The sequence below is a fragment of the Gopherus flavomarginatus genome, chromosome 9 (assembly GCF_025201925.1).
Source record: "Gopherus flavomarginatus isolate rGopFla2 chromosome 9, rGopFla2.mat.asm, whole genome shotgun sequence".
Taxonomy (NCBI): domain Eukaryota; kingdom Metazoa; phylum Chordata; order Testudines; family Testudinidae; genus Gopherus; species Gopherus flavomarginatus.
Window position 1 is genome coordinate 8,953,598 of NC_066625.1, and position 21,189 is coordinate 8,974,786.

The 21,189-nt window shown below is 48.2% G+C and overlaps 1 protein-coding gene across 1 annotated transcript in view; it reads right to left on the minus strand.

Moving 5' to 3' along the window:
• LOC127057622 (myosin-16) overlaps positions 1–16,701 on the minus strand; it is a 49,126-nt gene extending 32,425 nt beyond the window's left edge. The window contains exons 1-17 of the mRNA XM_050966546.1: positions 16,642–16,701; positions 15,227–15,505; positions 14,150–14,293; positions 13,445–13,601; positions 12,969–12,996; positions 11,396–11,492; positions 11,087–11,179; positions 10,035–10,098; positions 8,588–8,686; positions 7,835–7,938; positions 6,261–6,399; positions 5,367–5,635; positions 4,666–4,836; positions 3,162–3,338; positions 1,600–1,726; positions 619–677; positions 135–222 (exon numbers count right to left, since the gene is read on the minus strand). Of these exons, the coding sequence (XP_050822503.1) occupies positions 135–222; positions 619–677; positions 1,600–1,726; positions 3,162–3,338; positions 4,666–4,836; positions 5,367–5,635; positions 6,261–6,399; positions 7,835–7,938; positions 8,588–8,686; positions 10,035–10,098; positions 11,087–11,179; positions 11,396–11,492; positions 12,969–12,996; positions 13,445–13,601; positions 14,150–14,293; positions 15,227–15,436 (2,026 nt within the window). The 5' untranslated portion in view covers positions 15,437–15,505; positions 16,642–16,701. The remainder of the gene's footprint in view (positions 1–134; positions 223–618; positions 678–1,599; positions 1,727–3,161; positions 3,339–4,665; positions 4,837–5,366; positions 5,636–6,260; positions 6,400–7,834; positions 7,939–8,587; positions 8,687–10,034; positions 10,099–11,086; positions 11,180–11,395; positions 11,493–12,968; positions 12,997–13,444; positions 13,602–14,149; positions 14,294–15,226; positions 15,506–16,641) is intronic.
• Positions 16,702–21,189: the final 4,488 nt, after the last annotated feature.

The following is a 21,189-nucleotide window of genomic DNA, read 5'->3' on the forward strand; positions in this document are numbered from 1 at the left end:
AGGTCTTCTATGAAGTGATATCCCATGTTCATCCGGGACTGGATAAAGATCTGCTGTTCAGCCAGCCAAAGCTAGGGCTGAAGGCATTGTGTTTCTTTGCCCGAGTGTGGTTCAGAGGCGCTGCAGACACTTACCAGACTGCTTGAACTCATTTGGAATGATGCAGCGTACAAAATGGGGTGATGTGCTATGCAAAGTGGTCATCAGCTTATTCAGCTGCTCCTGAAGCCAGAGGAAGAGAAACAAAGTGAGCGAGCCAAGCAGAAGAGAGAGAACCTCATGCTCAATACATACATACGTACTGGCTGCTGCTTCCAGCAGCTCCCATTGGCCCAGAGCAGTGATCCGCAGCCAGTGGGAGCCGCGATTGGCTGGACCTGCGGACGGGGCAGGTAAACACACCGGCCCGGCCTGCCACGGGCTTTCCCTACAGAAGCGGTGACCCCTGTTTGAGAAACCCTATCCTAGATCATATCCTAGATTGTATGTTCCTTTGGGCAGGGCTGCTCTGTTATATGTGTGTATAGGGTCTGGCCCTATAGCAGCCTGGGTCACTACCAAAATTCAAATAATAAAGAACCCTATATTGCGATTGATGGGTGGTGAATGCCCACTTACCCTATAGAAGTTGGAAACAGTCATGAAAGTAGACCCTCTCTTCTGTTTCTTGGTACCAGCTGAATAATATTAAAATGCATAACATACAAGTGAGAGACTCAAGTATACATTAGATGAAAGTGCTATACTATAGCACACAAAATAAATACATCTTCTCAGGAGCCTGTAGTTGACAGTACTGGTCTCGCTGGAGACTACAGCCCCTTAAATAAAAAACAAGCATCCATAAAACCTGCATGCTATCCTGGTTTAGGGATTTTGTATCATTTACTACTGTAAGGGAGTCCTGGAATCTGAAGCGAGCTGAGTGCATGGAAAAATAAAACTGAGTTTACAATATTTTGTTTGAAAGTACATGTATTGGTACATCCATTGGGCCAAATTCTCCTCTCGATTACAGTGGTGCATATGCCTTGCTTTGCACTGTAACTGGATGGAGTGGGACCAGTGTAACTCAGAGGAGAATTTGACCCAATCTGTTAATAATTTCAGATCTTAAAAGCCTTTTCATAAACAGTTTTCCCATTCATCTTTTGAACTGCGGAGCCCCAGGCTGGGCTGGCAACAATCCGATGAGGCAGCAAGTTTTCTGGTTGATAGAAACCTGACATTTGTCTGGTCAACAGAAGGCCATTTACTGCCGGGAGGGAATTCCATAGCTTGTCATTAACTCCGTATTGCATCCTCCCTTCATTCAGACACAAGTGTGTGCCGGCAGCAGTATTCTAGAAAGGCTTCAGTCCAACAAGGGAAGCTACCTTGGCTAACACTAAGGGGGTGTCGTTTTCAAGAACAGAGCTAGCCCATCTTTCAGCGTGGAAGAGGTGGTATTGCAGAGCAAAGTCTGTTACCTGGCTGCAGAGGGTGCTACAACCAGTGGCCTAATCCTTGCCCCAGAGAATCATGGGGAAACACTAAAGGGCTAGACACGATCACATTTGCGCCCAACCACATTGCTGTACTGCGTCATGTTTACCATACCTGCAGCTTCCTCTTCTTTGAAGAGATTACAGAGCAGTACCAGGCTGGATTTCTGGAACAAGCCCACAACTGTTTCATTCAGGGGGTCCTTGTTTTTCTCCAGCCACCCAGTAATATTGTACCCCACCTGGAGACGGGGAAGAAAAGTGAACACTCCAGATTCTGAAAGAGAATGTTGCTGCAACACAGTATAAATAAGAAGACGCTTCTTCTCCATTGCCCCAAAGACCCCTGAAGAGAAAGCCACTGCATGAAGAGGGAAGTGACTGAGTTACTGCTGACTCACAGTCAGGATTAACTTACTCACTGAAGTCTTGTGGGTTTAGGGATTCTTGCCATGGAAAGCAGATGTTCCCCTGATGGAGGAGCTTTGGCAGGCTTCAAGGATGGAGGCCTGTTGCAGGCAGAGGTCAGACACTTCCCTAATATGCATTCACCCGGAGCCACTGCCAGAGGGGACAACATGGCCCATCCGTTGGTGTTATCTGAATTTAGCATGGCGTAGTCTAACACAAATGCCAATGTTAAATGCCCATGTGTGATCCCGGAATGGCAATAGCTCCTGAATGTGACTAAGACACAGAAAGCTCTTATGATTCATGCTGTGATCATGTTTTGTCAGAATGTCTGTGCGGTCGCGTGCGTGAATAACCGGCAGAGTTTGGTTAAATGCATAAAGACTGTTCCTGTGGCTAAGCGCTGGCACGGCTGCTCAACACAGTCTCCATGAAAGACTAGACAAGCGGCAGCGAACCCCAGGACTCAGGATCTTCTGGCAACATTTGAGAAACAAGCAAAAATTCATTTAATCCCTTGGCTGATTTGCTCGCCTAGTAACTGTCCTGTGAGCCTTTGTGCTCCCAGAAACAAAGTCCTGGTACTGGAGGGGAGAGAATGGCTTCCAGAATTTTTCTAAGGAGTTAATTTTTTATCAGACCTGAGCCCTGTGTGTTGAAGTGTCATAGAAATTCAGGGCTGGAAGGGATGGAGGGGTCACCTACTCCATCCCACCCACGCTGAGGTAGGGCCAAGTATAGGTAGACCATCCCTGACCGGCGCAATTGACTTGCTACTCATAACCCACTAAAGTGCGCTACTATTGAGTCATTGATGGTCCATTTGCCCAGCTGAAGTTTTAGATTGTGATTTATCTCTGTTGTTGTTGTTGTTATAAAGCATTTTGAGATGTGTTTCAATTAGACCCTGCAGGACTAAATTCCCTGCTGGGGTAAGTTGGTGCTGCTCTGTTGAAGGCAGCAGAGCTCCACCAGGTTACTCCAGCAGGGAATTTGGCCCATAAAAGGCACATTGTGCTGGGATATGTCAAATGCCTGGAAAGCATGACATGATTGGTGCATGACCCAGTGCCATGTGGATGCTGAAACACCGAGCACAGGCATGGGTCTAACAGGCCTGAGTTTGCAGTGCAGTCCTGGTTTCATTTCCACTGAAGTCAGTGGGAGTTTCATCGTTAACTTCAGCGAGTGCGGGGTCAGACCCATGCAGATAGCCGGATCTTCATGGATGATATGCCAACAAAAATAACATTGTTCCGGACGTACCGTGCCAGCGTAATGCACCAGCTCAAAGTGGGCTTCAGGCCCTTTCTTGCCTCCTTTGGGTTTCAGGAAGTTGGATGATTTGCCTAGGTGGTTGTCATAGAGGGCAGCCTTGAAAGTAGCATCTGTGGCCTTCGGGAACACACACTGCTCTTCCAGGATAGAGAAGATGCCCATGGGCTGGGGGAAGAAAGAGGATCACAAGGTAGAAGCAAATGAGAGAAGCCCATTCTGCCTTCTCAGTGGTGAGTGCGGACAGCTTCACCTCTAATTTGAGTTTGCCACTTATGGCAAGATTATTGACCAGTAATTTAATTATGTGCAGCTGAGCAGACTCGTGATCACCTAGTCTGACCTCCTGCACATTGCAGGCCACAGAACATCACCCACCCACTCCCATAATAGACCCCTTAACTTCGGGCTAAGTTACTGAATCATAGACTATCAGGGTAGGAAGGGACCTCAGGAGGTCATCTAGTCCAACCCCCTGCTCAAAGCAGGACCAATTCCCAATTAAATCATCCCAGCCAGGGCTTTGTCAAGCCTGACCTTAAAAACCTCTGTCCTCAAATCATGAAGGGCTAGTCAGGAGGTGGACCGCAGGCCAAATCCAGACCGCCAGATGCTTTTGAATGGACCCCAAAGTCTTTTTATGTACTTATTATTCTCATGATTGTTATTTTATTTATTATTATTATAAATTATTATTTTCTCCAGTGTCTGGCTCTTGACTATACCTTGATCAAGAAATTTGGAACTTGACAAAAAGCAATTGACTACCCCTGATTTAAAGACTTCAAGTTACCGAGAATCCACCATTTACTCTAGTTCAAACCACCAAGTGACCTGTGTCCCATGTTGCAGAGTAAGGCGAAAAAAGCCTAGGGTCTCTGCCAATTTGACCATGGGGAAAATTCCTTCCTTACCCCAAATAGGGTGATCAGTTAGACCCTGAGCATGTTGGTGAAACCCACCAGCTAGACCCCTGGAAAGAATTCACTGAAGTAGCTCAGATCCCTCCCCACCTAGTGTCCCATCTTTGGGCCATTGGAGATATTTGCTGCTAGCCATCGTGGATAGGCCACATGCCATTGTAGGCAGTCTCATCATACTGTCCCCTGCATAAACTTATCAAGCTCAGTCTTGGAAGGCAGCTCCCCTGGGGAGGCTGTTCCAGAACGTCACTCTTCTGATGGTTAGAAACCTTCATTTAATTTCAAGTCTAAACTTGTTGATGGCCAGTTAATAGCCATTTGTTCTTTCGCCAATATTGGCCCTTAGCTGAAATAACTCTTCTCCCTCCCTGGTGCTTATCCCTCTGGTGTATTTATACAGACCAGTCATAGCATCCCTCAGCCTTTGTTTGGTTAGACTAAACAAACCGAGCTCTCTATGTCTGCTCTCAGAGCTAAGTTCTCCATTCCTCTAACCATCCTAGTAGCCCTTCTCTGCATCTGTTCTAGATCATTCTTTCCCCGCTCTTCTCCTTCAGGTCAGGGAAAGTTACCTTTTCCAGGAGATCAATGCAAGCCTGCAGATCCATGCCAAAGTCAATGAACTCCCACACAATGCCCTCTCTCTTGTACTCCTCCTGCTCCAGCACAAACATGTGGTGGTTGAAGAACTGCTGCAGCTTCTCGTTGGTGAAATTGATGCACAGCTGCTCAAAACTGTTGAACTGCAGAGAGTAGGGAGGAAGCAATGCATTGAAATGTCACCCCAGAGGCTGCAAATACAACACAGCTGCTGGCAAGAAGCAAATTATCCACTCTCGGGGATACGTTCTGATCTCTGTTTTTCCAGAGCCAGTATAGAGCAACCCTACTGACTTTAGAGTTATTTCAGATTCTCTCTGCGGTGTAAATGAGATCAAAATTTGGCCTTAGGTAAGTGAATGTCTGAACAACATGCACCTTTTTTTCCCCTAAGACAAAGTGGCCTGATTGCTGGGTTCCTGCAGCTGAGAGATCCAATGTGGTCATTTGCTCATGGTTAACCCCCACGTGCTCTATGGTTGTTTTCTGCAAGGGTATCAACCTCTGTTTGGTGCCCATGATTTAGTGACCTATCCCAATAGACGATGACTGACTATGCTGGCATGTTCACGGATACTGAAGGTAACATTTTGGAGGAGGGCAGGATGATAAGGAAATATTTTCACAAACAGAGGGGTCCCACTGCAGAGAGAGGGGCTCTTGCTTTGTGTACCTCAAAGATCTCAAAGCCAGCGATGTCCAGCACCCCAATGAAGAATTGTCTCTGCATCTTAGTGTCTAAGGTCTTGTTGATTCTGACCACCATCCACTTGAACATCTTGTCATAGACAGCCTTGCCCAGGGCGCCGATGGAGTTCTGGCACTGTTCCATGTTTTGCCCTTTCTGCACAAACTCATTGCCCACTTTCACCCGGGGCCGGGTGATGCCCTTCTGGAGCTCTCCAGAGTTGAGACCCATGAGGTGAGCAACTTTGTCAGCCACTGTTGAAGGAGAAGAGGAACCTAGTTAATCTTCAAGGGAAGAAGAATGGTGCTTGGTCTCCAGTTTGTGTTGTTTAGCAAGGGGTTATGGGTTCTGCACTCTGGGAAGCGCAGAGTCTGTTTCACCACTACAGCACAGCATTCCACAAGGGGTGGGGAGGGGCTATCGTTTTGTCCCCACACACACATTGGCCAGCAGAGCTGGCCAGCCATATTGGAGTTTAGGGAGCAGAGCCCAGTCAAGAAAGATACGCAGCAGGGGGTGCTCTGCCTTTTTGCTCCAGGAGACATTCTGTCTGCCCACTCCCCCAGGACTCCATACTAGCCACAATGCAGGGTGATGTCTATGAGGAACAATCAAGCCTTTTTGCTGAATGCTCAGTCACTTGTCTAGGCCTGACACCCCTTTGGAGTGGTGAATGGCAGTCTCAGTAGCACATCTGCTCACTTTAAAGATTCAGATGCAGTTGGTTGTTTAAGGTCATTTTTATCCTTTGGAAACATGCTCGGGTTTGGGCAGCTTTTCTGGGACATCAGTGAACTGGCTGAGTAAAACAATCTATTCCTCTGTCAGCTGTAGATTCCCTTGGCGTACTTTGACTTAAAGCAGTGACCTCCAACCTACCCTCGGTGGTGTCTACGTCCGCCTGCTCCTCTCTTGCCTTCTGCCTGAACTTCATGTTGCCAAAGTGCATGATGCCTCCCGTCAGCTTGTAAACTCCAAGCTTCTCTTCTGGAAAGAAGCCTAGAACATCAAAGGCCACCTGGACGCAGGGAAAGAGACCCACAGAAGGGAAATATAAACCTGCACCTTAAGCAGGAGGACTTCTCCTTCCTATAAACACCTAAAGTCATTTCACAGCCCATCAAGATCAGCCCAGTGAGGTCCCTTCAAACTAGCTCTAGATAGCATGTTGGGGAAGTCATTTGGGACAGATCCTCAGTTGATGGACATCAGTGTAGCCTGATTGTCTTTAATCCACCACTTAATGCCAGCTGAGGATCTGCCCCCTCGGCAACAGTCATTTGAACAGTCTCATGACAGAAGGAGTTAAATCCAACACATTCGCTGAGATTTTCTAAGCCCCCTTTTTAAAATTCAGGGGAGTGGGACATCAAGAGCCCCTCGGAGGACTCTGAGAACCTCAGCTGTTTCATTTAAAGGATTGAAGCCTGTAAAACACCAACCACCACTAAAACAAAAAAAGATCATTTTCAAATTCAGACCTATTTCATCATTCTGTACCAAATAAACAAAGGGCTGGTTGAAATCCCCACACTGGGCAGAAACCTGAATCTTGTGCAAACAAAGAGCCTGATGGAAGACAGAAGGAGCTGCTTCCATCTCTCATGTAACTTCACTGGCTCTGGTAGAGTCACACCAGAGAGGAATAACACCTGACCTTTGGGAACCCTTCTCAACATTTCCTGAAATGCAGGTCACCAACCACAGTCTTCCAAGGGTAGTGACGGCATCCTATCACCTGAAACTAGTCTGGCCAAAACACTGGTCAATTAATTGTAGGGAACAGCCCTACAGCAACAGCAAGGCAAGGGACTAGATGACCTACCTGGCCTTTTCCTGTCTCTGTCTTGTGAATCTATCACAGAACTGAACACGGACTGTACAAAGATGTGAATCTGATGGGAAAATTCAATGTTTGAGGACTATTCTATGCCTAAAGCTATTGCTCTAGCTAGCATCTCGTTTACAGTGAGGGAAGCTCTTCTAAAGGGTCGTGTGGCACTATAACATTCGCAGCTGGAGACAGTTTGAACTCTGTGTAGCTGAAACAGTGCTTGTAATACCACCGTCAGGAGCAAGGATTCCTAATAAGCCCTTTCCAAAGCCAGATTGCCCTTCAAGAAAACTGTATGAAAACAGTCAAAGAACGTACATAGGTGTTATGGCTAGAAAAGACCATTATAATTAATCTAGTTTGATGTCTGTAATAATGCAGCTCATAGAATTTCACCCAGGACCTCCTGCATCAAGCCCAGAATTTCTGGTTGCTAGAAGATATCCTGTAGATAAACCCAATCTCTGAGTGATGAAGAATCTATTAGATCCCTAGGTAAGTTGCTGCAATAGTTAAGTACTCTCACTATTAAGAAGTTACCCCCTTATTTCTAGAGAGAACTGAGATCATGGAGGAGCATCATGTTTAGCCTCCCTGCACTTCATTTTTCCAGACTTACGTCGGTGACAAGCAACTCTTCCCCATCATCCATGTTGTCTACTGTAGTTACGCCCTGACTTATCCAGTGGTAATGCTTGGGATCAGGCACCAGAAGCAAAGTTTCTGCAGAAGGAGGCAAACCAAGAGGTGATTACATGGTCTGATAGCAATGCCCTTACAAAGCAGTGCCTGCACTGGACCTATGGGTGGAGAAGGAAAACGCTTCACTTGGGGAGGGGAAGAAGGAGTTTCATTTCCCAGGGATCCACCTCTAATGGAGCACTTTCTGAGAGACTTCCTTTAGAGCGGAGATTTTCAGACCAACTATGGGATGTGGACACCCCATTCCATTAAAATTAATGAGAACTGGACACCCAAATCTCTTACGCAACATTGAAAACCTCAGCCGCAGTGTTTTTCCCATGTCTAGGGAAATAAGCAGTCTCTGTGCTCTAGCAATCCATTGCTTCAGATTGCACCTGATGTTCATTACCTTAGCACCAAACCTGAGCAGATCAGCTGAGACCTTACATGGCACACCTTAGACCAGTCAGTTACAGGGTTTAAAGAAAGGGAAATACAACTTCGCCTTCATTCACTGGCCTGGTCTTCTTCCTCCTTAGCTGCTTCAGTAAGAGGTCGCCTTCTTGAGTCAACCTACTTTAACCACTGATAAACAAAGCTTTGGCAAATCAATTTCTCATCCTGGAAATAGAGGACATATCAGGGAAGCCTGAGTTAAGAAGAGTGAATATACACAGAAGTGCCATACCAATCAGGTCAGGCTTCTTCTTAGAGAGGATCTGGTAGAAGATGTGATAGCTTCTCTCAGCTGCCTGCTGGGAAATGACACGAGACTTCTCTAGGAGATCTGAAATATAAAGGGGATCATTGGTAAACCCAGGCCTGTGTTAAGATTGCAGATATAGGTAAAAGATATAGGGTGAAATCCTGGCTCTGTTGATGTCAATGGAGCCAGAATTTCATGTATAGTAAGTATCCTTTGGAAGCAAATTCCTTCTCCATTCACTCTATCCAGCATTACTGTAACAATAAGTATAATACTTTGCACTCCTAGAGCATCCTTCAGCTGAGGATCTCAAAGAACTTTGTAAGCTTCACAACATTCCCAGTTAGATCAGTTTTATTATAATTATTTTCCAAATGGGTGAATCAGAGGCAAGAGATGAAGTCACTTATCCACGGTCATAAGTCAATGGTGGGTCCAAGGAAGCCAGGATTTCTGATTCTCAGAGCCCCACTCTAATCTCCAGATATGTGACTGCCCCGAAGCTCTTTCCATTTCAAAGGATGTTATGAAAAGTCAATTTATTGCATATATGATTAAACTACTAATCATCTCTGAGATGCTCTTCCTCTCTAAAAAGAGCCATAGAAAAGACTCCCTGTGCCCAGTCATCATGTCCTATGCCCGTGTGCATTGGTCCAACGGTGCTGTTTCTCACTGACATGAAGGAGACTTACGTTTGATTCTGGTCTCTTATTCCCTTGGTCACACCAGCTGAGGCTGCAACTTGCAAATGATGCCGAGGCAGGAAATTCAGCCATTTGCAAAGAAGTTGGGGGAAGGAGCTCCTTGCATTGCTCAACAGCCAGTTAGGCTGCAGTTCTGATTGATTCGGAGGAAATCTACACCTCCTTGTCCAAAAAAAGAGGTGAATGCCACCTATGACCTCCAGAGAGGACTGCAAACCAGGGACCAGTTGAAAGTGGCAGATATAAAGAATCTCCCAGGAAAAAAAACCCAACAGTCCATATGTTTCCTCTCTCTCTTTCTTCTGCCCTCTCAAAGTCCCTAGCCAGGAAACACACCGGGGTCTCTATGCATTGAGAGCTGGGATATGTGGTTCTAAGTTTGGTTTTAAATGCATGTGTGCAAAGAACAATGCACATTCCTAGAAAGCTATTTTTAGAATCCTAAGTATACCACAGTCATGCCATTGTCCTGATGATGATGAGTACAAGTAACTGTAGCAGGTCTTTTCACCAGAGACCAGATTCTGGTTTTGTTTTCACCACAGCAAATCAATCAAGTTAATGTAATTAACTCCAGCTTTGCCCTAGTGCAGAAGATGGCCATACAATATAGACCCTGGCCCATAGGCCACTGATGTCAATGGGAGTTTTCCCACTCTTTCCCAGGGCCTTTGGATGAGACCCAGGGGGCAGTAAATGACAACATTCATGTGGCTACTTACAGCTCTCAATGTCAGCCCCAGCCAGCTTGCCCGTGGTACCGAAGTGAATTCGGATAAATTTGCCCTGGATAAGAAAATGAAAGAGGAGGCCATTTGTTGCGATATCTGTCTAAAAACAGGGAGTAGCTGAGAGATTCTGAGAGCTCATAGGGGCCATGCAGCAGGGGCAAATGTGCAAGTCAGCGAGAAGTGATTAGTCTTTTCACAGCTCAAATCTATAAAAATCCCTTTGTTCTTGGATATTTTAGTATAGCTTAAAGAAACTGTCTTATTGTTACAGCATGAGGCAAGGCTGTATAGTGCAAACGACAGAAGAATGGGAGCCAGGAACACTCTCACGCACCTGCTATGAGACTTTGACAAAGCTCTTTGGTCCTGATTCAGGAAAGTATTTTAGCATATACCCCACTGACTTCCAGGGGGACGTAAGCACGTGCTTCAGGGATTTCCTGAATCAAAAAATCTTCATGCCTTGATTTCCCAACCAGTTCGAAGGGATGAATGAAACTCACTTATTTCATTGAGATGTTCTGTGGGTTCATTTGCTAACACTTGCAAAGGATTTTGAATGTGATCTATAAGCACTAAGGGTCACTAATACAGTGGATCATTAATATGAATGTGTATTTCTTACTGTACATAAGAACAGAAGAACACCCAGACTGGGTCAGACTAAAGGTCCATCTAGCCCAGTATCCTGTTTTCCGACAGTGCCAATGCCAGGTGCCCCAGAGGGAATGAGCAGAACAGGTAATCATCCAGTGATCCATCCCCTGTCGCCCATTCCCAGCTTCTGGCAATGTTTGATTTTCTATTTTTGTGTCTGTTTTAGTGAACCTGGATGCAATGAAGCTTGATTTGGAAAGTTAGCAAATGCAGGGTAATTAATGCTTGCATGGTCTTTTGGAAATGCAAAGTGCTAAATACATCCTTCTTATCATTACTCCTACAGAGGCTTCTTCCTCTGTGAACGCTTTCGAGTTGCATCATTGACATAGCCCTCCCACCCCCTTCCCAACGAAACTGAAGTCAGGAGAGAGGCTGGTACTTACAAAACGTGAGGAATTGTTGTTCCTGGTAGTTTTGGCATTTCCAAAAGCCTCCAGGACAGGATTAGCCTGGATGATTTGATCTTCCAGGGATCCCTGCACAAGAAAAAACAGTTCTGTGGCCTGTGTTATACAGGAGGTCACAGGAGGTCACACTAGATGGTCACAGTGGTCCCTTCTGGCCTCGGAATCTAAACACAAAAGACTTTGGGGTTTGGTTGCAAACATTTCCTGCAGCTCTTTAAAGAATAGTTTCTCCCAAGGGAAGCTGAATGACTGTTGTGACAGTATGCCCACGTTCCTGCGTCTTACCTTCCCATCAGGAGCCTGCTTGCCCGTGCTGCCAATGTTGGCAAAGTACTGAATGACCTTTTTCGTGTTCTCAGTCTTGCCGGCACCAGATTCTCCGCTAAGTAAAACAAACGAGAGAAACAAGGTGTCGGTAAAAAGAAACAAGCAAAAGGTAAGACATGATCTGTCTGTGTCAGGAGAGAAATAACATTGCTTCTACTGTGTGTGTTTGCAGGCACGAGTCCTTTCTGGGGCGGACTGGCCTTCCCAAGAACGAGCGGGGAAAGACTGAAGGCAGTTGCTCTGGGGAAAGACATCTGTGATGTGAACGGTCACTTACAAAGCTCACCGGGGCTGATTCTGCTTTCCCTCGCACCAGGGCAAAATTGGAGTAACTTCATTAAAGTCAAGAATAGGGGAGGGGTGTAAGGCCAATGTAAGCGAGAGGAGAATCAGGCACAGTTGATACTTCCAGAAGAGTCATCAGGAAGAGTTTTACATTTATGCAGAAATCGGCATCATTGCCCTACAGTTTTACAACACATGGCCCATACTGTGTGCTGGCAGCGGCCTGTGTCTGTAACAGGGTTCCAGCCTTTACAGACCAGGGAAGTAGCTTGAGAAGGCAGAGGAAAGATCTAGGGCCATCCAAGAGCATTGTTCCTTTAAGGGTCTGAGACCTGGAGCCTTGTAGAGTGGGGGGTGGGAGGGAGCAAAGCTCCCCTCTCTGGCAGACAGGGGCTTGGAGTTATTAGACCCACCTGGAAAGGATCAAGAGACTGATTATTTGACTGGGTGGGTGACTCAAAAAAAGGCTGCAAGCCCAGTCAAGGAGGAACTGCTGAGCTTGAAAGGAAGAACTCAGAAGCATAGAGCCCCAAGAAGGAGGGCTGTGAAACCCTGCATCTAAAAGGGAATCTGGTTAATCTGATAAATTAGCTCAAGGTTTTGTGTGTAAGTGTGTAATATTGTTCTTGAAGACACTGGGTAGAAGTGTTTTCTTCTCAGAACTCAGAGGGAAACTGAGGCAGGGTGCCTGCAGGACCATTCCAGGCCATGAGAGGGCAATCTGGGGTATCACTTATCTACAGTGTCCATGCTGGGAAGGCAGGGATCATCCCAGTTTGCTGCATTATATCCTGGACACCGCAGAGAGACTCTGAGCTCACCGATCTGTGCATGGGAAGGGGGCAGACTGGGGGGGAGAGGGGGAACGTGCATCTTGCCTCCACTAAACCTGCAGAGGATCAGCAGAAAAATTAACAGGGCCCGCAGGGGTGCATCAAGGGAACAGTCCCTATATTCCACCCCCCCTCCTTCCAAGCCCAGGGATGGCATTTGCAGCTGGTCCTCGCACAGGGCACGCAAGTGTGGGGAAAGGCTCTTGTCCCCCTTGCTCCCCACACACCCAAGGACAATCGGGGCTTTAGTCCGTGACAGTCAAGAACACAACCGGGGCATCCTGACTGCCAGCCCTTGCTCCAACTACCGGACAGCTTTCCCTCCCATGCCTAATTCCACCTCTTCTCCCTGCGCCCTGTTCCCCTCTGGCACAGCGGAGATGACCAGCTGAAGACTCCCAAGGAATACTTACGTAATCAGCATAGACTGGTTTTCACGGTCTGTGGGGGAACAACAAACAGGGCAAGACCAGGGTTAACAAGGGTCTCCAGAATCCCCTAGGAACAAAGCACCAGCCCTGCAGGGCATGCACTGTCTGGGCTTGGGGATACCGCCCTTGGTCCCTGCCCCTCTGCCCTCAGACACGCCGGGAAGCCTAACCCATGGTGTTGTCAAGGAAGGGGCAAGTGCCGTCTTCAGAACATGCTCTGCAGGAGCCCTTCCATGGGAGGGTTCTGTGGCATCAGAGCCCTGGATTCGGGGGGAGGGAGGGATCTAGCTAGTCTTTCCCCTCCCAAAACTTCATGTGAAGCCCAACTTTGCAGCAACTTTCACTGCTGGGGGAAGCTCACCCCGCCCCAGAGGGATCTCTGGGGGCAGCCGTGGTTGGGATGAACAAGGAGAGAGGCTCCGGGGGAGTAGGGAAGCCAGTTTGCCCTTCGCACTCACCCTGGAGCATGTCGTGGTAGGCATTGTCAGAGATGGAGAAGAGATGAGGGGGCATCTCAGTACGCTTCTTGCCCTTGTACATCTGGGCCACCCGGGCTCCGTAGATTGGCAGCCACTTGTAGGGGTTGATGGTCACGCAGAACAAACCAGAGTACGTCTGGAGGGTGAGAGAGAGAAGAGAAACCAGCCAGCATGAGGAAAACCAGTTTGCTCTGGGCACAATGGGAGGCACAGAGCTAGTTTCTCAGCCTCAGGTGATACTTCAGGTCTCTCTAACTGCTGACACTCATCTAGCACCCTGCACTCAGGGATCTCCAAGGGCTTTACAAGCATGAATTAGTGCTACCAACACCCGTAGGGCAGCGTCATTCATTGTCCCTGTTTTACAGATGGGGAAACTGAGGCCCAGAGCAGTGAATTAGCTTGGCTGATTTCATGCAGAGGCAGAGCGAGGGTGAGAGTCCAGGCTGCCTGACATGCCACATCTGCTTTAAGCAGGTGAGAGCCAAGCAGGCCTGGAGGAGGGTTTGAATGGGGTGGAACTCCAAAAGAAGAAAGTGCCTCCAGATTTACACTGATGTAACTCAGGTCTGGATCTGGGCCTCTGTACTGGCATCAGCGACTATTTCTGACCCACTAGTGCCTGGCACTGACATGGTTATAGCCACACGCTACTCGGCTGTCCGCTGCGAGCCTTCCACTTACATAGATCCTCATGTGGCTGTAACGCTGCCGCAGGTTGTCCAAGACACTGGCCTCGTTCAGGAAGGTCATGTCGGCCATGTCACTGACCTGGTAGAACTTTGGTGGGTTCATCTGCTGGATATCATCCTTCTTCACGGTGAGGGTCTGGAGGAGGGGAGCAGGGGGGTGTTAGGGAAGCAATATGTAAGTGGGGTTGGTCTGCATCAGAATATTTGAACCAGAGTTCGAGGCAACTGGTAAATGGGAAGTAGAGCCTTATGCCCTATGGCCTCTGGGTTCAATTCTGCCTCTTTCAATTGCTACTGAAAGGTGTTAGGTCAGTGAGCACCCCTCAGACGCTATGTGAGATGGGTTTGATGGTCTTCATGGATGCCTAGCCATATCTCAACCCCTCCTGCACTTATTGTCAACAGCACCTTGTTGGCAGGCTCTGCAGAGAGGGCCCAGGCCTGAATGGCCCATGGACACTGAATTTCCAGCCCTAGCACGGCTCAGGCCAGGTCATGCTGACGGCACGTCAGCAGGGCAGGGAGGCAGGCACAGGGATGACTGCTCGCCATGCCATGCCCACTCTGGGGATAGCAGACTTCCCTCGCCCGGAACATTCTAATCAGACCAAACCCCGGAGGCTTTGTGTGGAAGATGCTCGGACTGTTAACGAGCGTCCTTCCCATGGAACTATGAGCATAAAGAGCTGCAAAGCAAACAGCAAAGCTCTCCTTCAAGCCCGGACAGGCAGCCACTGCCACTTTCAGCGTGCTGGAGGCTAGAGGCTTCAGACAAACAATGTTTTGGTCCTGCAAAGCTTTACTCATGGGAGTAATCCTGACTAGCACCACTTGGCTTCAGGGCTAATCCTATGTGGTCAGTTAACTCCTGGGCCTGATTCCTTCCCCCTCTTGCCAGAGAATACAATGGATTTCCATTGATTTTAAGCCTCTGCCCCATAGAGGGAGGAGGGAGAAACCAGGCCCTGAAATCTAGAGGCTTACACTGGGGATGCAGCTGCAGTGTTAGGACAGTGACCCAGCGGGAGCTGCTGTCATTCTCACATCCAACTCACAGAGCCGACCGTACCTGGTTGGTCACCGTCTTCACAACGAGTTGGTCACCCTTGTCAGACTGGATCTCCCCGGCAACGAAACCCTCCTTCTCATCCTTGACCCAGCACGACTTCTTGATGTCATAGGGCTTGTTCATGGCCTCCAGCTTCTCCTTTTCAGTAGGGTTCAGGAACGGCATGGGGTCAATGTCATCCCCGCACTCGCCTTTGTAGCCACCAGGCATCTTGGCTTCGAGTCAGGCAGAGGGTGAAACCGGAAGGAAAAGAGATGGGGAGCAGTGCTTCCTGCAAGGCTGTGAAAAGGGGGAGAACAGAGAATCTGGCAAGGAGCACAGTGGGGAATCCTGGGGCCCTGTTCTGTCCCCCACAGGCTACAGTAACCCCCTGTGAATTCAATAGGGCCCCATCACAGCACATAGTGAGAGACTGGGATGCCCCAAATGGGAGGATTGTTACCAAGAGGGAGGCTAGAAAGTGAAAGGTGATTTCTCCCACACCCCCTAAACCCTTTAAGCCCGAATAGTGTCTACACTGCAATGAAAAACCTGCAGCTAGCCTGTGCCAGCTGACTCGGGCTTGTGGGGCCTGGGGGCTAAGCAAGGGATTGTTTAATTGTGGTGTAGACGTTCCGGCTTGGGTTGGAGCCAGGACTCTAGGACCATGTGAGGTGGGAGGGTCCCAGAGCTCGAGTTGTAGCCCGAGCCCAAACATGTGCACTGCAATTAAACAGGCTCTTAGCCCGAGCCACACGAGCCAGAGTCAGCTGGCATGGGCCAGCCATGGGTGCACAGGCGCCAACTTTTTTCTGCACCTGTGGGAGCCTGCGTCCCCTCCAACTCCACCCCTGCCCCAAAGTCCCCACCCTAACTCTGCCCCTCCCTGCCCCATTGGACCCCTCCCCAAATCCCCACGCTGGCCCCGCCTCCTTCCCCAAGCGCACCACGTTCCCCTTCCTGTCCCCTCCCTCCCAGGCTTGCCCCGCGAAACAGCTGTTTTGCAGCGCAAGTGCTGGGAGGGAGGGGGGAGAAGCAGGGCATGGCAGTGCACTCAGGGGAGCAGCCGGAGTAGAGGGGGTGGTGAGCTGGGGCAGGGCGGGGAGCTGCCGGTGGGTGCAGAGCATCCACAAATTTTTCCCCTTGGGTGCTCATGGAGTTGGCACCTATGCGTGGGTGTCTAACTGCAGTGTAGACGTTCCCCAAGAGCCCCTGGCCTGTGGCAAGGGGAGAATTCCCTGGTGCAGGCCATGCATAGGGCCACCAAGAATGCTTGCAAGCCCCAAATCTGGAGGCATGTTGGGGCAGATCTGGGGGCAGGCAGTGTCAGTGGCATCTCCATAATGCTGAGCACTACAGAGACTCTGTGTGGGCTCTGGGCTGCGGAACGGCCCATCGGCAGTCAGAAATCAGACCACATAGCTTCCCTCCCTTACCGCAGGGAATGCACTAGTCCTAGCAGCACAGTCCAGGATGTGAGCTGCGGAAAGGCTGATCTGTGCCTTCCGGGTTGTTCCTCCAGGAGACATCACAGACCTGACCCCTGATGCTCTTGTCATTAAAGACTGAGCCACCACTGCAACTCCCTTGACTCCCTGCAGCAGAGGGTGCGTAACCCAGAACAGCGTTTAAATGCCATATTGAGCTGTGGTGTCACAGCAGAAGTAGCTGCCTGGTTACACAAGCCAGTCTTGGCTGACAGGGAGGAATCCCAAGGGGAAGGGCAGCTGACTCTGTTTGCCAGCTGTTGCTCCATTTAGAAGATGCTGCTTGGGCCGCAGCCTGTTGCTCTCTCAGAATAGATTGGCACTAAGCGGAGAGAGATCTGGGTTGGGGTCCCTCTGGGGATCTCAATTTCCCCGGTGCCCACTCAAGTTCTTGAGGGTCTAAAAAAACCTAAGATGCAGTACTGCTCCTTCAGGTACTGGAAGCAATAAGGGAAGCTATGGGGGCCAAATGAATTCCTGGTGTAACCTACTGATTTCAGTGGATGAATTTCACCCACAGAGCATGAAGGAAGAATTTTCCTCTCTGTACCTCATCTGCTGGTCAAGCAGGCAGAGATAAAGGAGGATCAGCAAACATTTTCCTTTGCACTCCGTGTAGCTCAATCCATGGACCCTGCTGTGTTTTGACTATTCTTATTCCCAGGTTTGCAAGAGTTATTTAGAGCCGGATTCTGCTCTCCCTTGTTCACAAAGAGCCGCACCCTACTCCATCAGCAATCCCACTAAAATCAACAGACTCACTAGTGAACTAAGGTAACATTATACATGAATAAGCAGGGGAGCAGAACTTGGACCCTGGATCTTTAAAGCATATTAGTGACCGAGAAGATTGAAAGGTACATTATGCTAGACCCCCACTAAACATACGCGCATGTAAATACAAATAGCATAACCTTCGGTCATACAGTGCCCTTAGCTGAGGCTCTCAAAGCCCTTTACAGAATTCAATTCAGTAAGCTTCACTATCCCTGGGAGATAGTATTTTATAGATGGGGAAACTGAGGAATGGCCGAAATCTTCAAAAGTGTCCATCAATTTGGGGTTGCCTTGGTTTCTGAGAGGCCAACATGAGGCATCTAAAATCTGATATTTCTGGCCACCTGCCTTTCTACCTGAAGCTCTTCTGAAATCAGCCCCGTGGGCGTCTTATTTTGGGACCTGAAGCCGGGGACATTTTTGAAAAAGGGTGCAAAGGTCTTGCCAAAGGTCACATGATAAGTGGTGCAGCCAGCCCAGGAGCCCTGATACACCCCTCTCCAGTCTAGCCACTGAATAACACACCCCACTGATCTCTTAAATTAAGTCAATTGTTAAAAACCAAGTACAGTGCAAGGAGGTTCCTTTAACTATTCTAATGTATTTGATCAAACTGCCTCTCTAAAGGCCTGCTCCAAAGGAATCTCCTCATTATCGTCAACGGGTTTTCAGAGCAGGCTCTTGCTTGTTAAAATTCTGAGGTTTAGTTTTCCAAGGCTTCCGCTGATGTAACAACTATAATATAAAACTATCTGTGAGTTCAAAGTGTCTCTGGCATAAAACACAAAGAAAACAAATCCATGCTGGGTAAGTTAGAAGGGTAGCTATTGCTTCTTATAGCCTGACATTATTCCCTCCCCTGCCTCCACTTTCAATTCCTGCCCAGTGCGGCTGCATGAATCACAGCAGATCTCCCCAAGACACCTCTTCCCGACCGTCACACATAGCAAGTACCTACCACCGAGAGTGCTGGAAGACGTTGCATGTTTACAAGGGGCTGGCCAGCTTCTCTTATACCCCCCCCAAAGGGCCTGAGCCAGCATTTCCTTTAAAAAAAATAACCGCATTAATGAGACACAAGCTCAGCTGGCCACACCATTGCAAACCTGATTGGCCAACGCTCATGTCCCGCAGGAGAGATCAATTAATGCCCTGTTTCTTGGGGAATTCTCCTTCCCTTTCTTCTCCTTATAGGGTATCTTACCCACTCAACTGCATGAGTCCAGGGACCAGGAGCTGAAATAGAACAGCTGCCTAATGAATTTTTCCTTCAAAGGCACAACTTCAGCCGTCTCTTTCCTGCCAGGTGACGGGTAAGAATTTCACCAGTGAGGGTAGCTGATCAGTGAAAAGCAGGAGTCCGGCTCAATTGTACTTGGAGTGCCAGCTGTGCCCCTACATCTCAAGTGGCACTATCAGTTTTGACCCAATTAAGCTTCCACGTGAAAATAGTTTTTAGTCCTTACATTTGTGATGAAAAACTTGTGCATCTGAGCTGTTTGCCTGAGTCTACAGGCAGACAAACAATGGCGTCTATTGCGGAGTTGCAACTGCTTACACCAGGACTGAATTTCACCCAACTGCTCTAGGAGGTGGCAAGTTTGACAACTGCCCCCAGTCATATTGCAATGGCATGTTGACTCTGAAGTCTAATGATGACCACTTCAATGTCAACTTTGCTACCTCCTGCACTGCTGTGTGTTTCAATAGAAGCGTCTGATGACTCTTGTGGGTGGAGCATGAGTAGTATCCCCCGTCAAGGGGTTGTGTGTTTACTTAGGTGAATATGCTAAGGAGTGAGTTTGCTGGCAGAAATGTTTGCAGAAACAGCAAATTTGAGGCAAATATTAGGGAAATGGAGAAAGCAAATTCTGAATTTGCAGTGGTGAGTATTCACATTGAAAATCCGATTCATCCAATCAGGGAACAGAAATGGTACCGCATGATCTGTATATCCAATCAGAACGAGCTAATCCATCTTGACTTTTGAATATTGAGTGGTTGTGATGAACTGCTCACAAATGAACTACAGAGTGTGACTTATTTGCCGAGCGTATTCGGTGAATAATTTTAAACGATGAATCGATGAATGGAAGTTATAAGTGACTCCTGAACAATCTGTCTAGAGAGTGCGAGAGAGGTGAAATTCATTAGATAAATTACGGACTGTGAATTATTCATCCTGATCTATTAGACATAAAGGTCTGTATTATCCATGGGTGGGACCTAAGTGGCAAAAAAATAGTCACACCTCCTCATGAGGTTATAGGCCAAGCTGGTTAATCATAAACAGGAACAAGCTCATCCAACCAAGAGGCCAGAATCAGCAAACATTTAGGGCCAAATCCAAATTGTCAGAATAATGTTATCAATGATCCAAAATTCTGACTTAGGGCTGCAGTCCCTACTCAGACAAAATGCCTTTGAAGACAGTGGGCATTTTGGTTCTCTAATGGCTGCAGGATCAGGTCCTGAAATATGACCGTGGGCCTCTGGGCACTAGTGAAATATGAGTACAAATAATAATTAATAATAAATACCACCTGAGCTAAAGGAGAATGGCCATTACTTCTTAGCAGTATAGGGCTTATGTCACAAAGTTGAGCTGTTCAGATTTTACCCAGCAGAGGGCGCGCACACACACTCACACACACACACACACACACACACACACACACATGCACTCTCTCTCATTACATTTTATAAACTCCATTATAATGACCCTGGCTGTAGTGGACCAACTTTTCCACTCACTTATTGTTATTATTTATATATTATAGAAAAAGTATTTGTTTTAACGGCGCTTTACAGAAAATAAAAGACATGGGCCCTGCCCTGAGCACTCTAAATAATACCACCCTACACCACTCAAAATGAGTGACTTTGGAGGCAGGTGTTAGGTAGCCCCCTCTGAAAGGTACTGACGTCAAATGGGAGAGAGGGAGGATGTCCAGGGGTAGGGCACTAGCCTAGGACATGGGGGACATGGGCTCGAGTGCCTGTTCTCTCACAGACTTTCCCAATGGGGAGAATAGCAGGGCCCTACCTCCCTAGGGTATTGTGAGGCTAAATCCATTGGAGCTGGTGTGCTGCCCAGCTGTTACGGTGTTGGGCAAAAGTTCATCGTGGCAGCGAGTCACGCAGCTCTGGTCAGCTTGTGCTAAGGGGCGAAAAACAGCAGTGCAGATGTCCCACTCCGAGCCAAGAGACCCAACCCTCCCTGGGTTTCAGAGCCTGGGCTCCAGCCCGAGCGGGAATGTCTATGTTGCTGTTTTTAGCGCTGTAGCATTTAGCCCTGTCAGTTGCCCCAGGTTCTGAAGCTTGCTGTTGTGGCAGGTTTTTTGCAACGTAGACGTGTCCCTAGGGTACAAAGCAGTATAAGATAGAGTACTTCTTCATGCAGCCGCCAGCCCGCAACGAGTAAGGTAAAGGAGAAGATAGGAGAACAGCAAGTCCGAGTGGGCCAAAAGAAGGTTTGATTGACTTACAGTCTCAACCTGCGCACAGCAGGGGTTGCTGTTCAAGCCAGCCTGTCCTGGCAAGCCCTGGGGTAACCGGGAGCTGCCTTTCAGATGCTGCCTGTTACATTCACTGGGGTGCAGCAAACTGACATATGGCGGATGCTGCTTTGGGGGGTTGTTCGCATTGGGAAAGGCAAACTCTGCACGTGGTTATATTAAGAGCTGACCCAAGAGACTCTAAGATGTTTGATGCATTTAT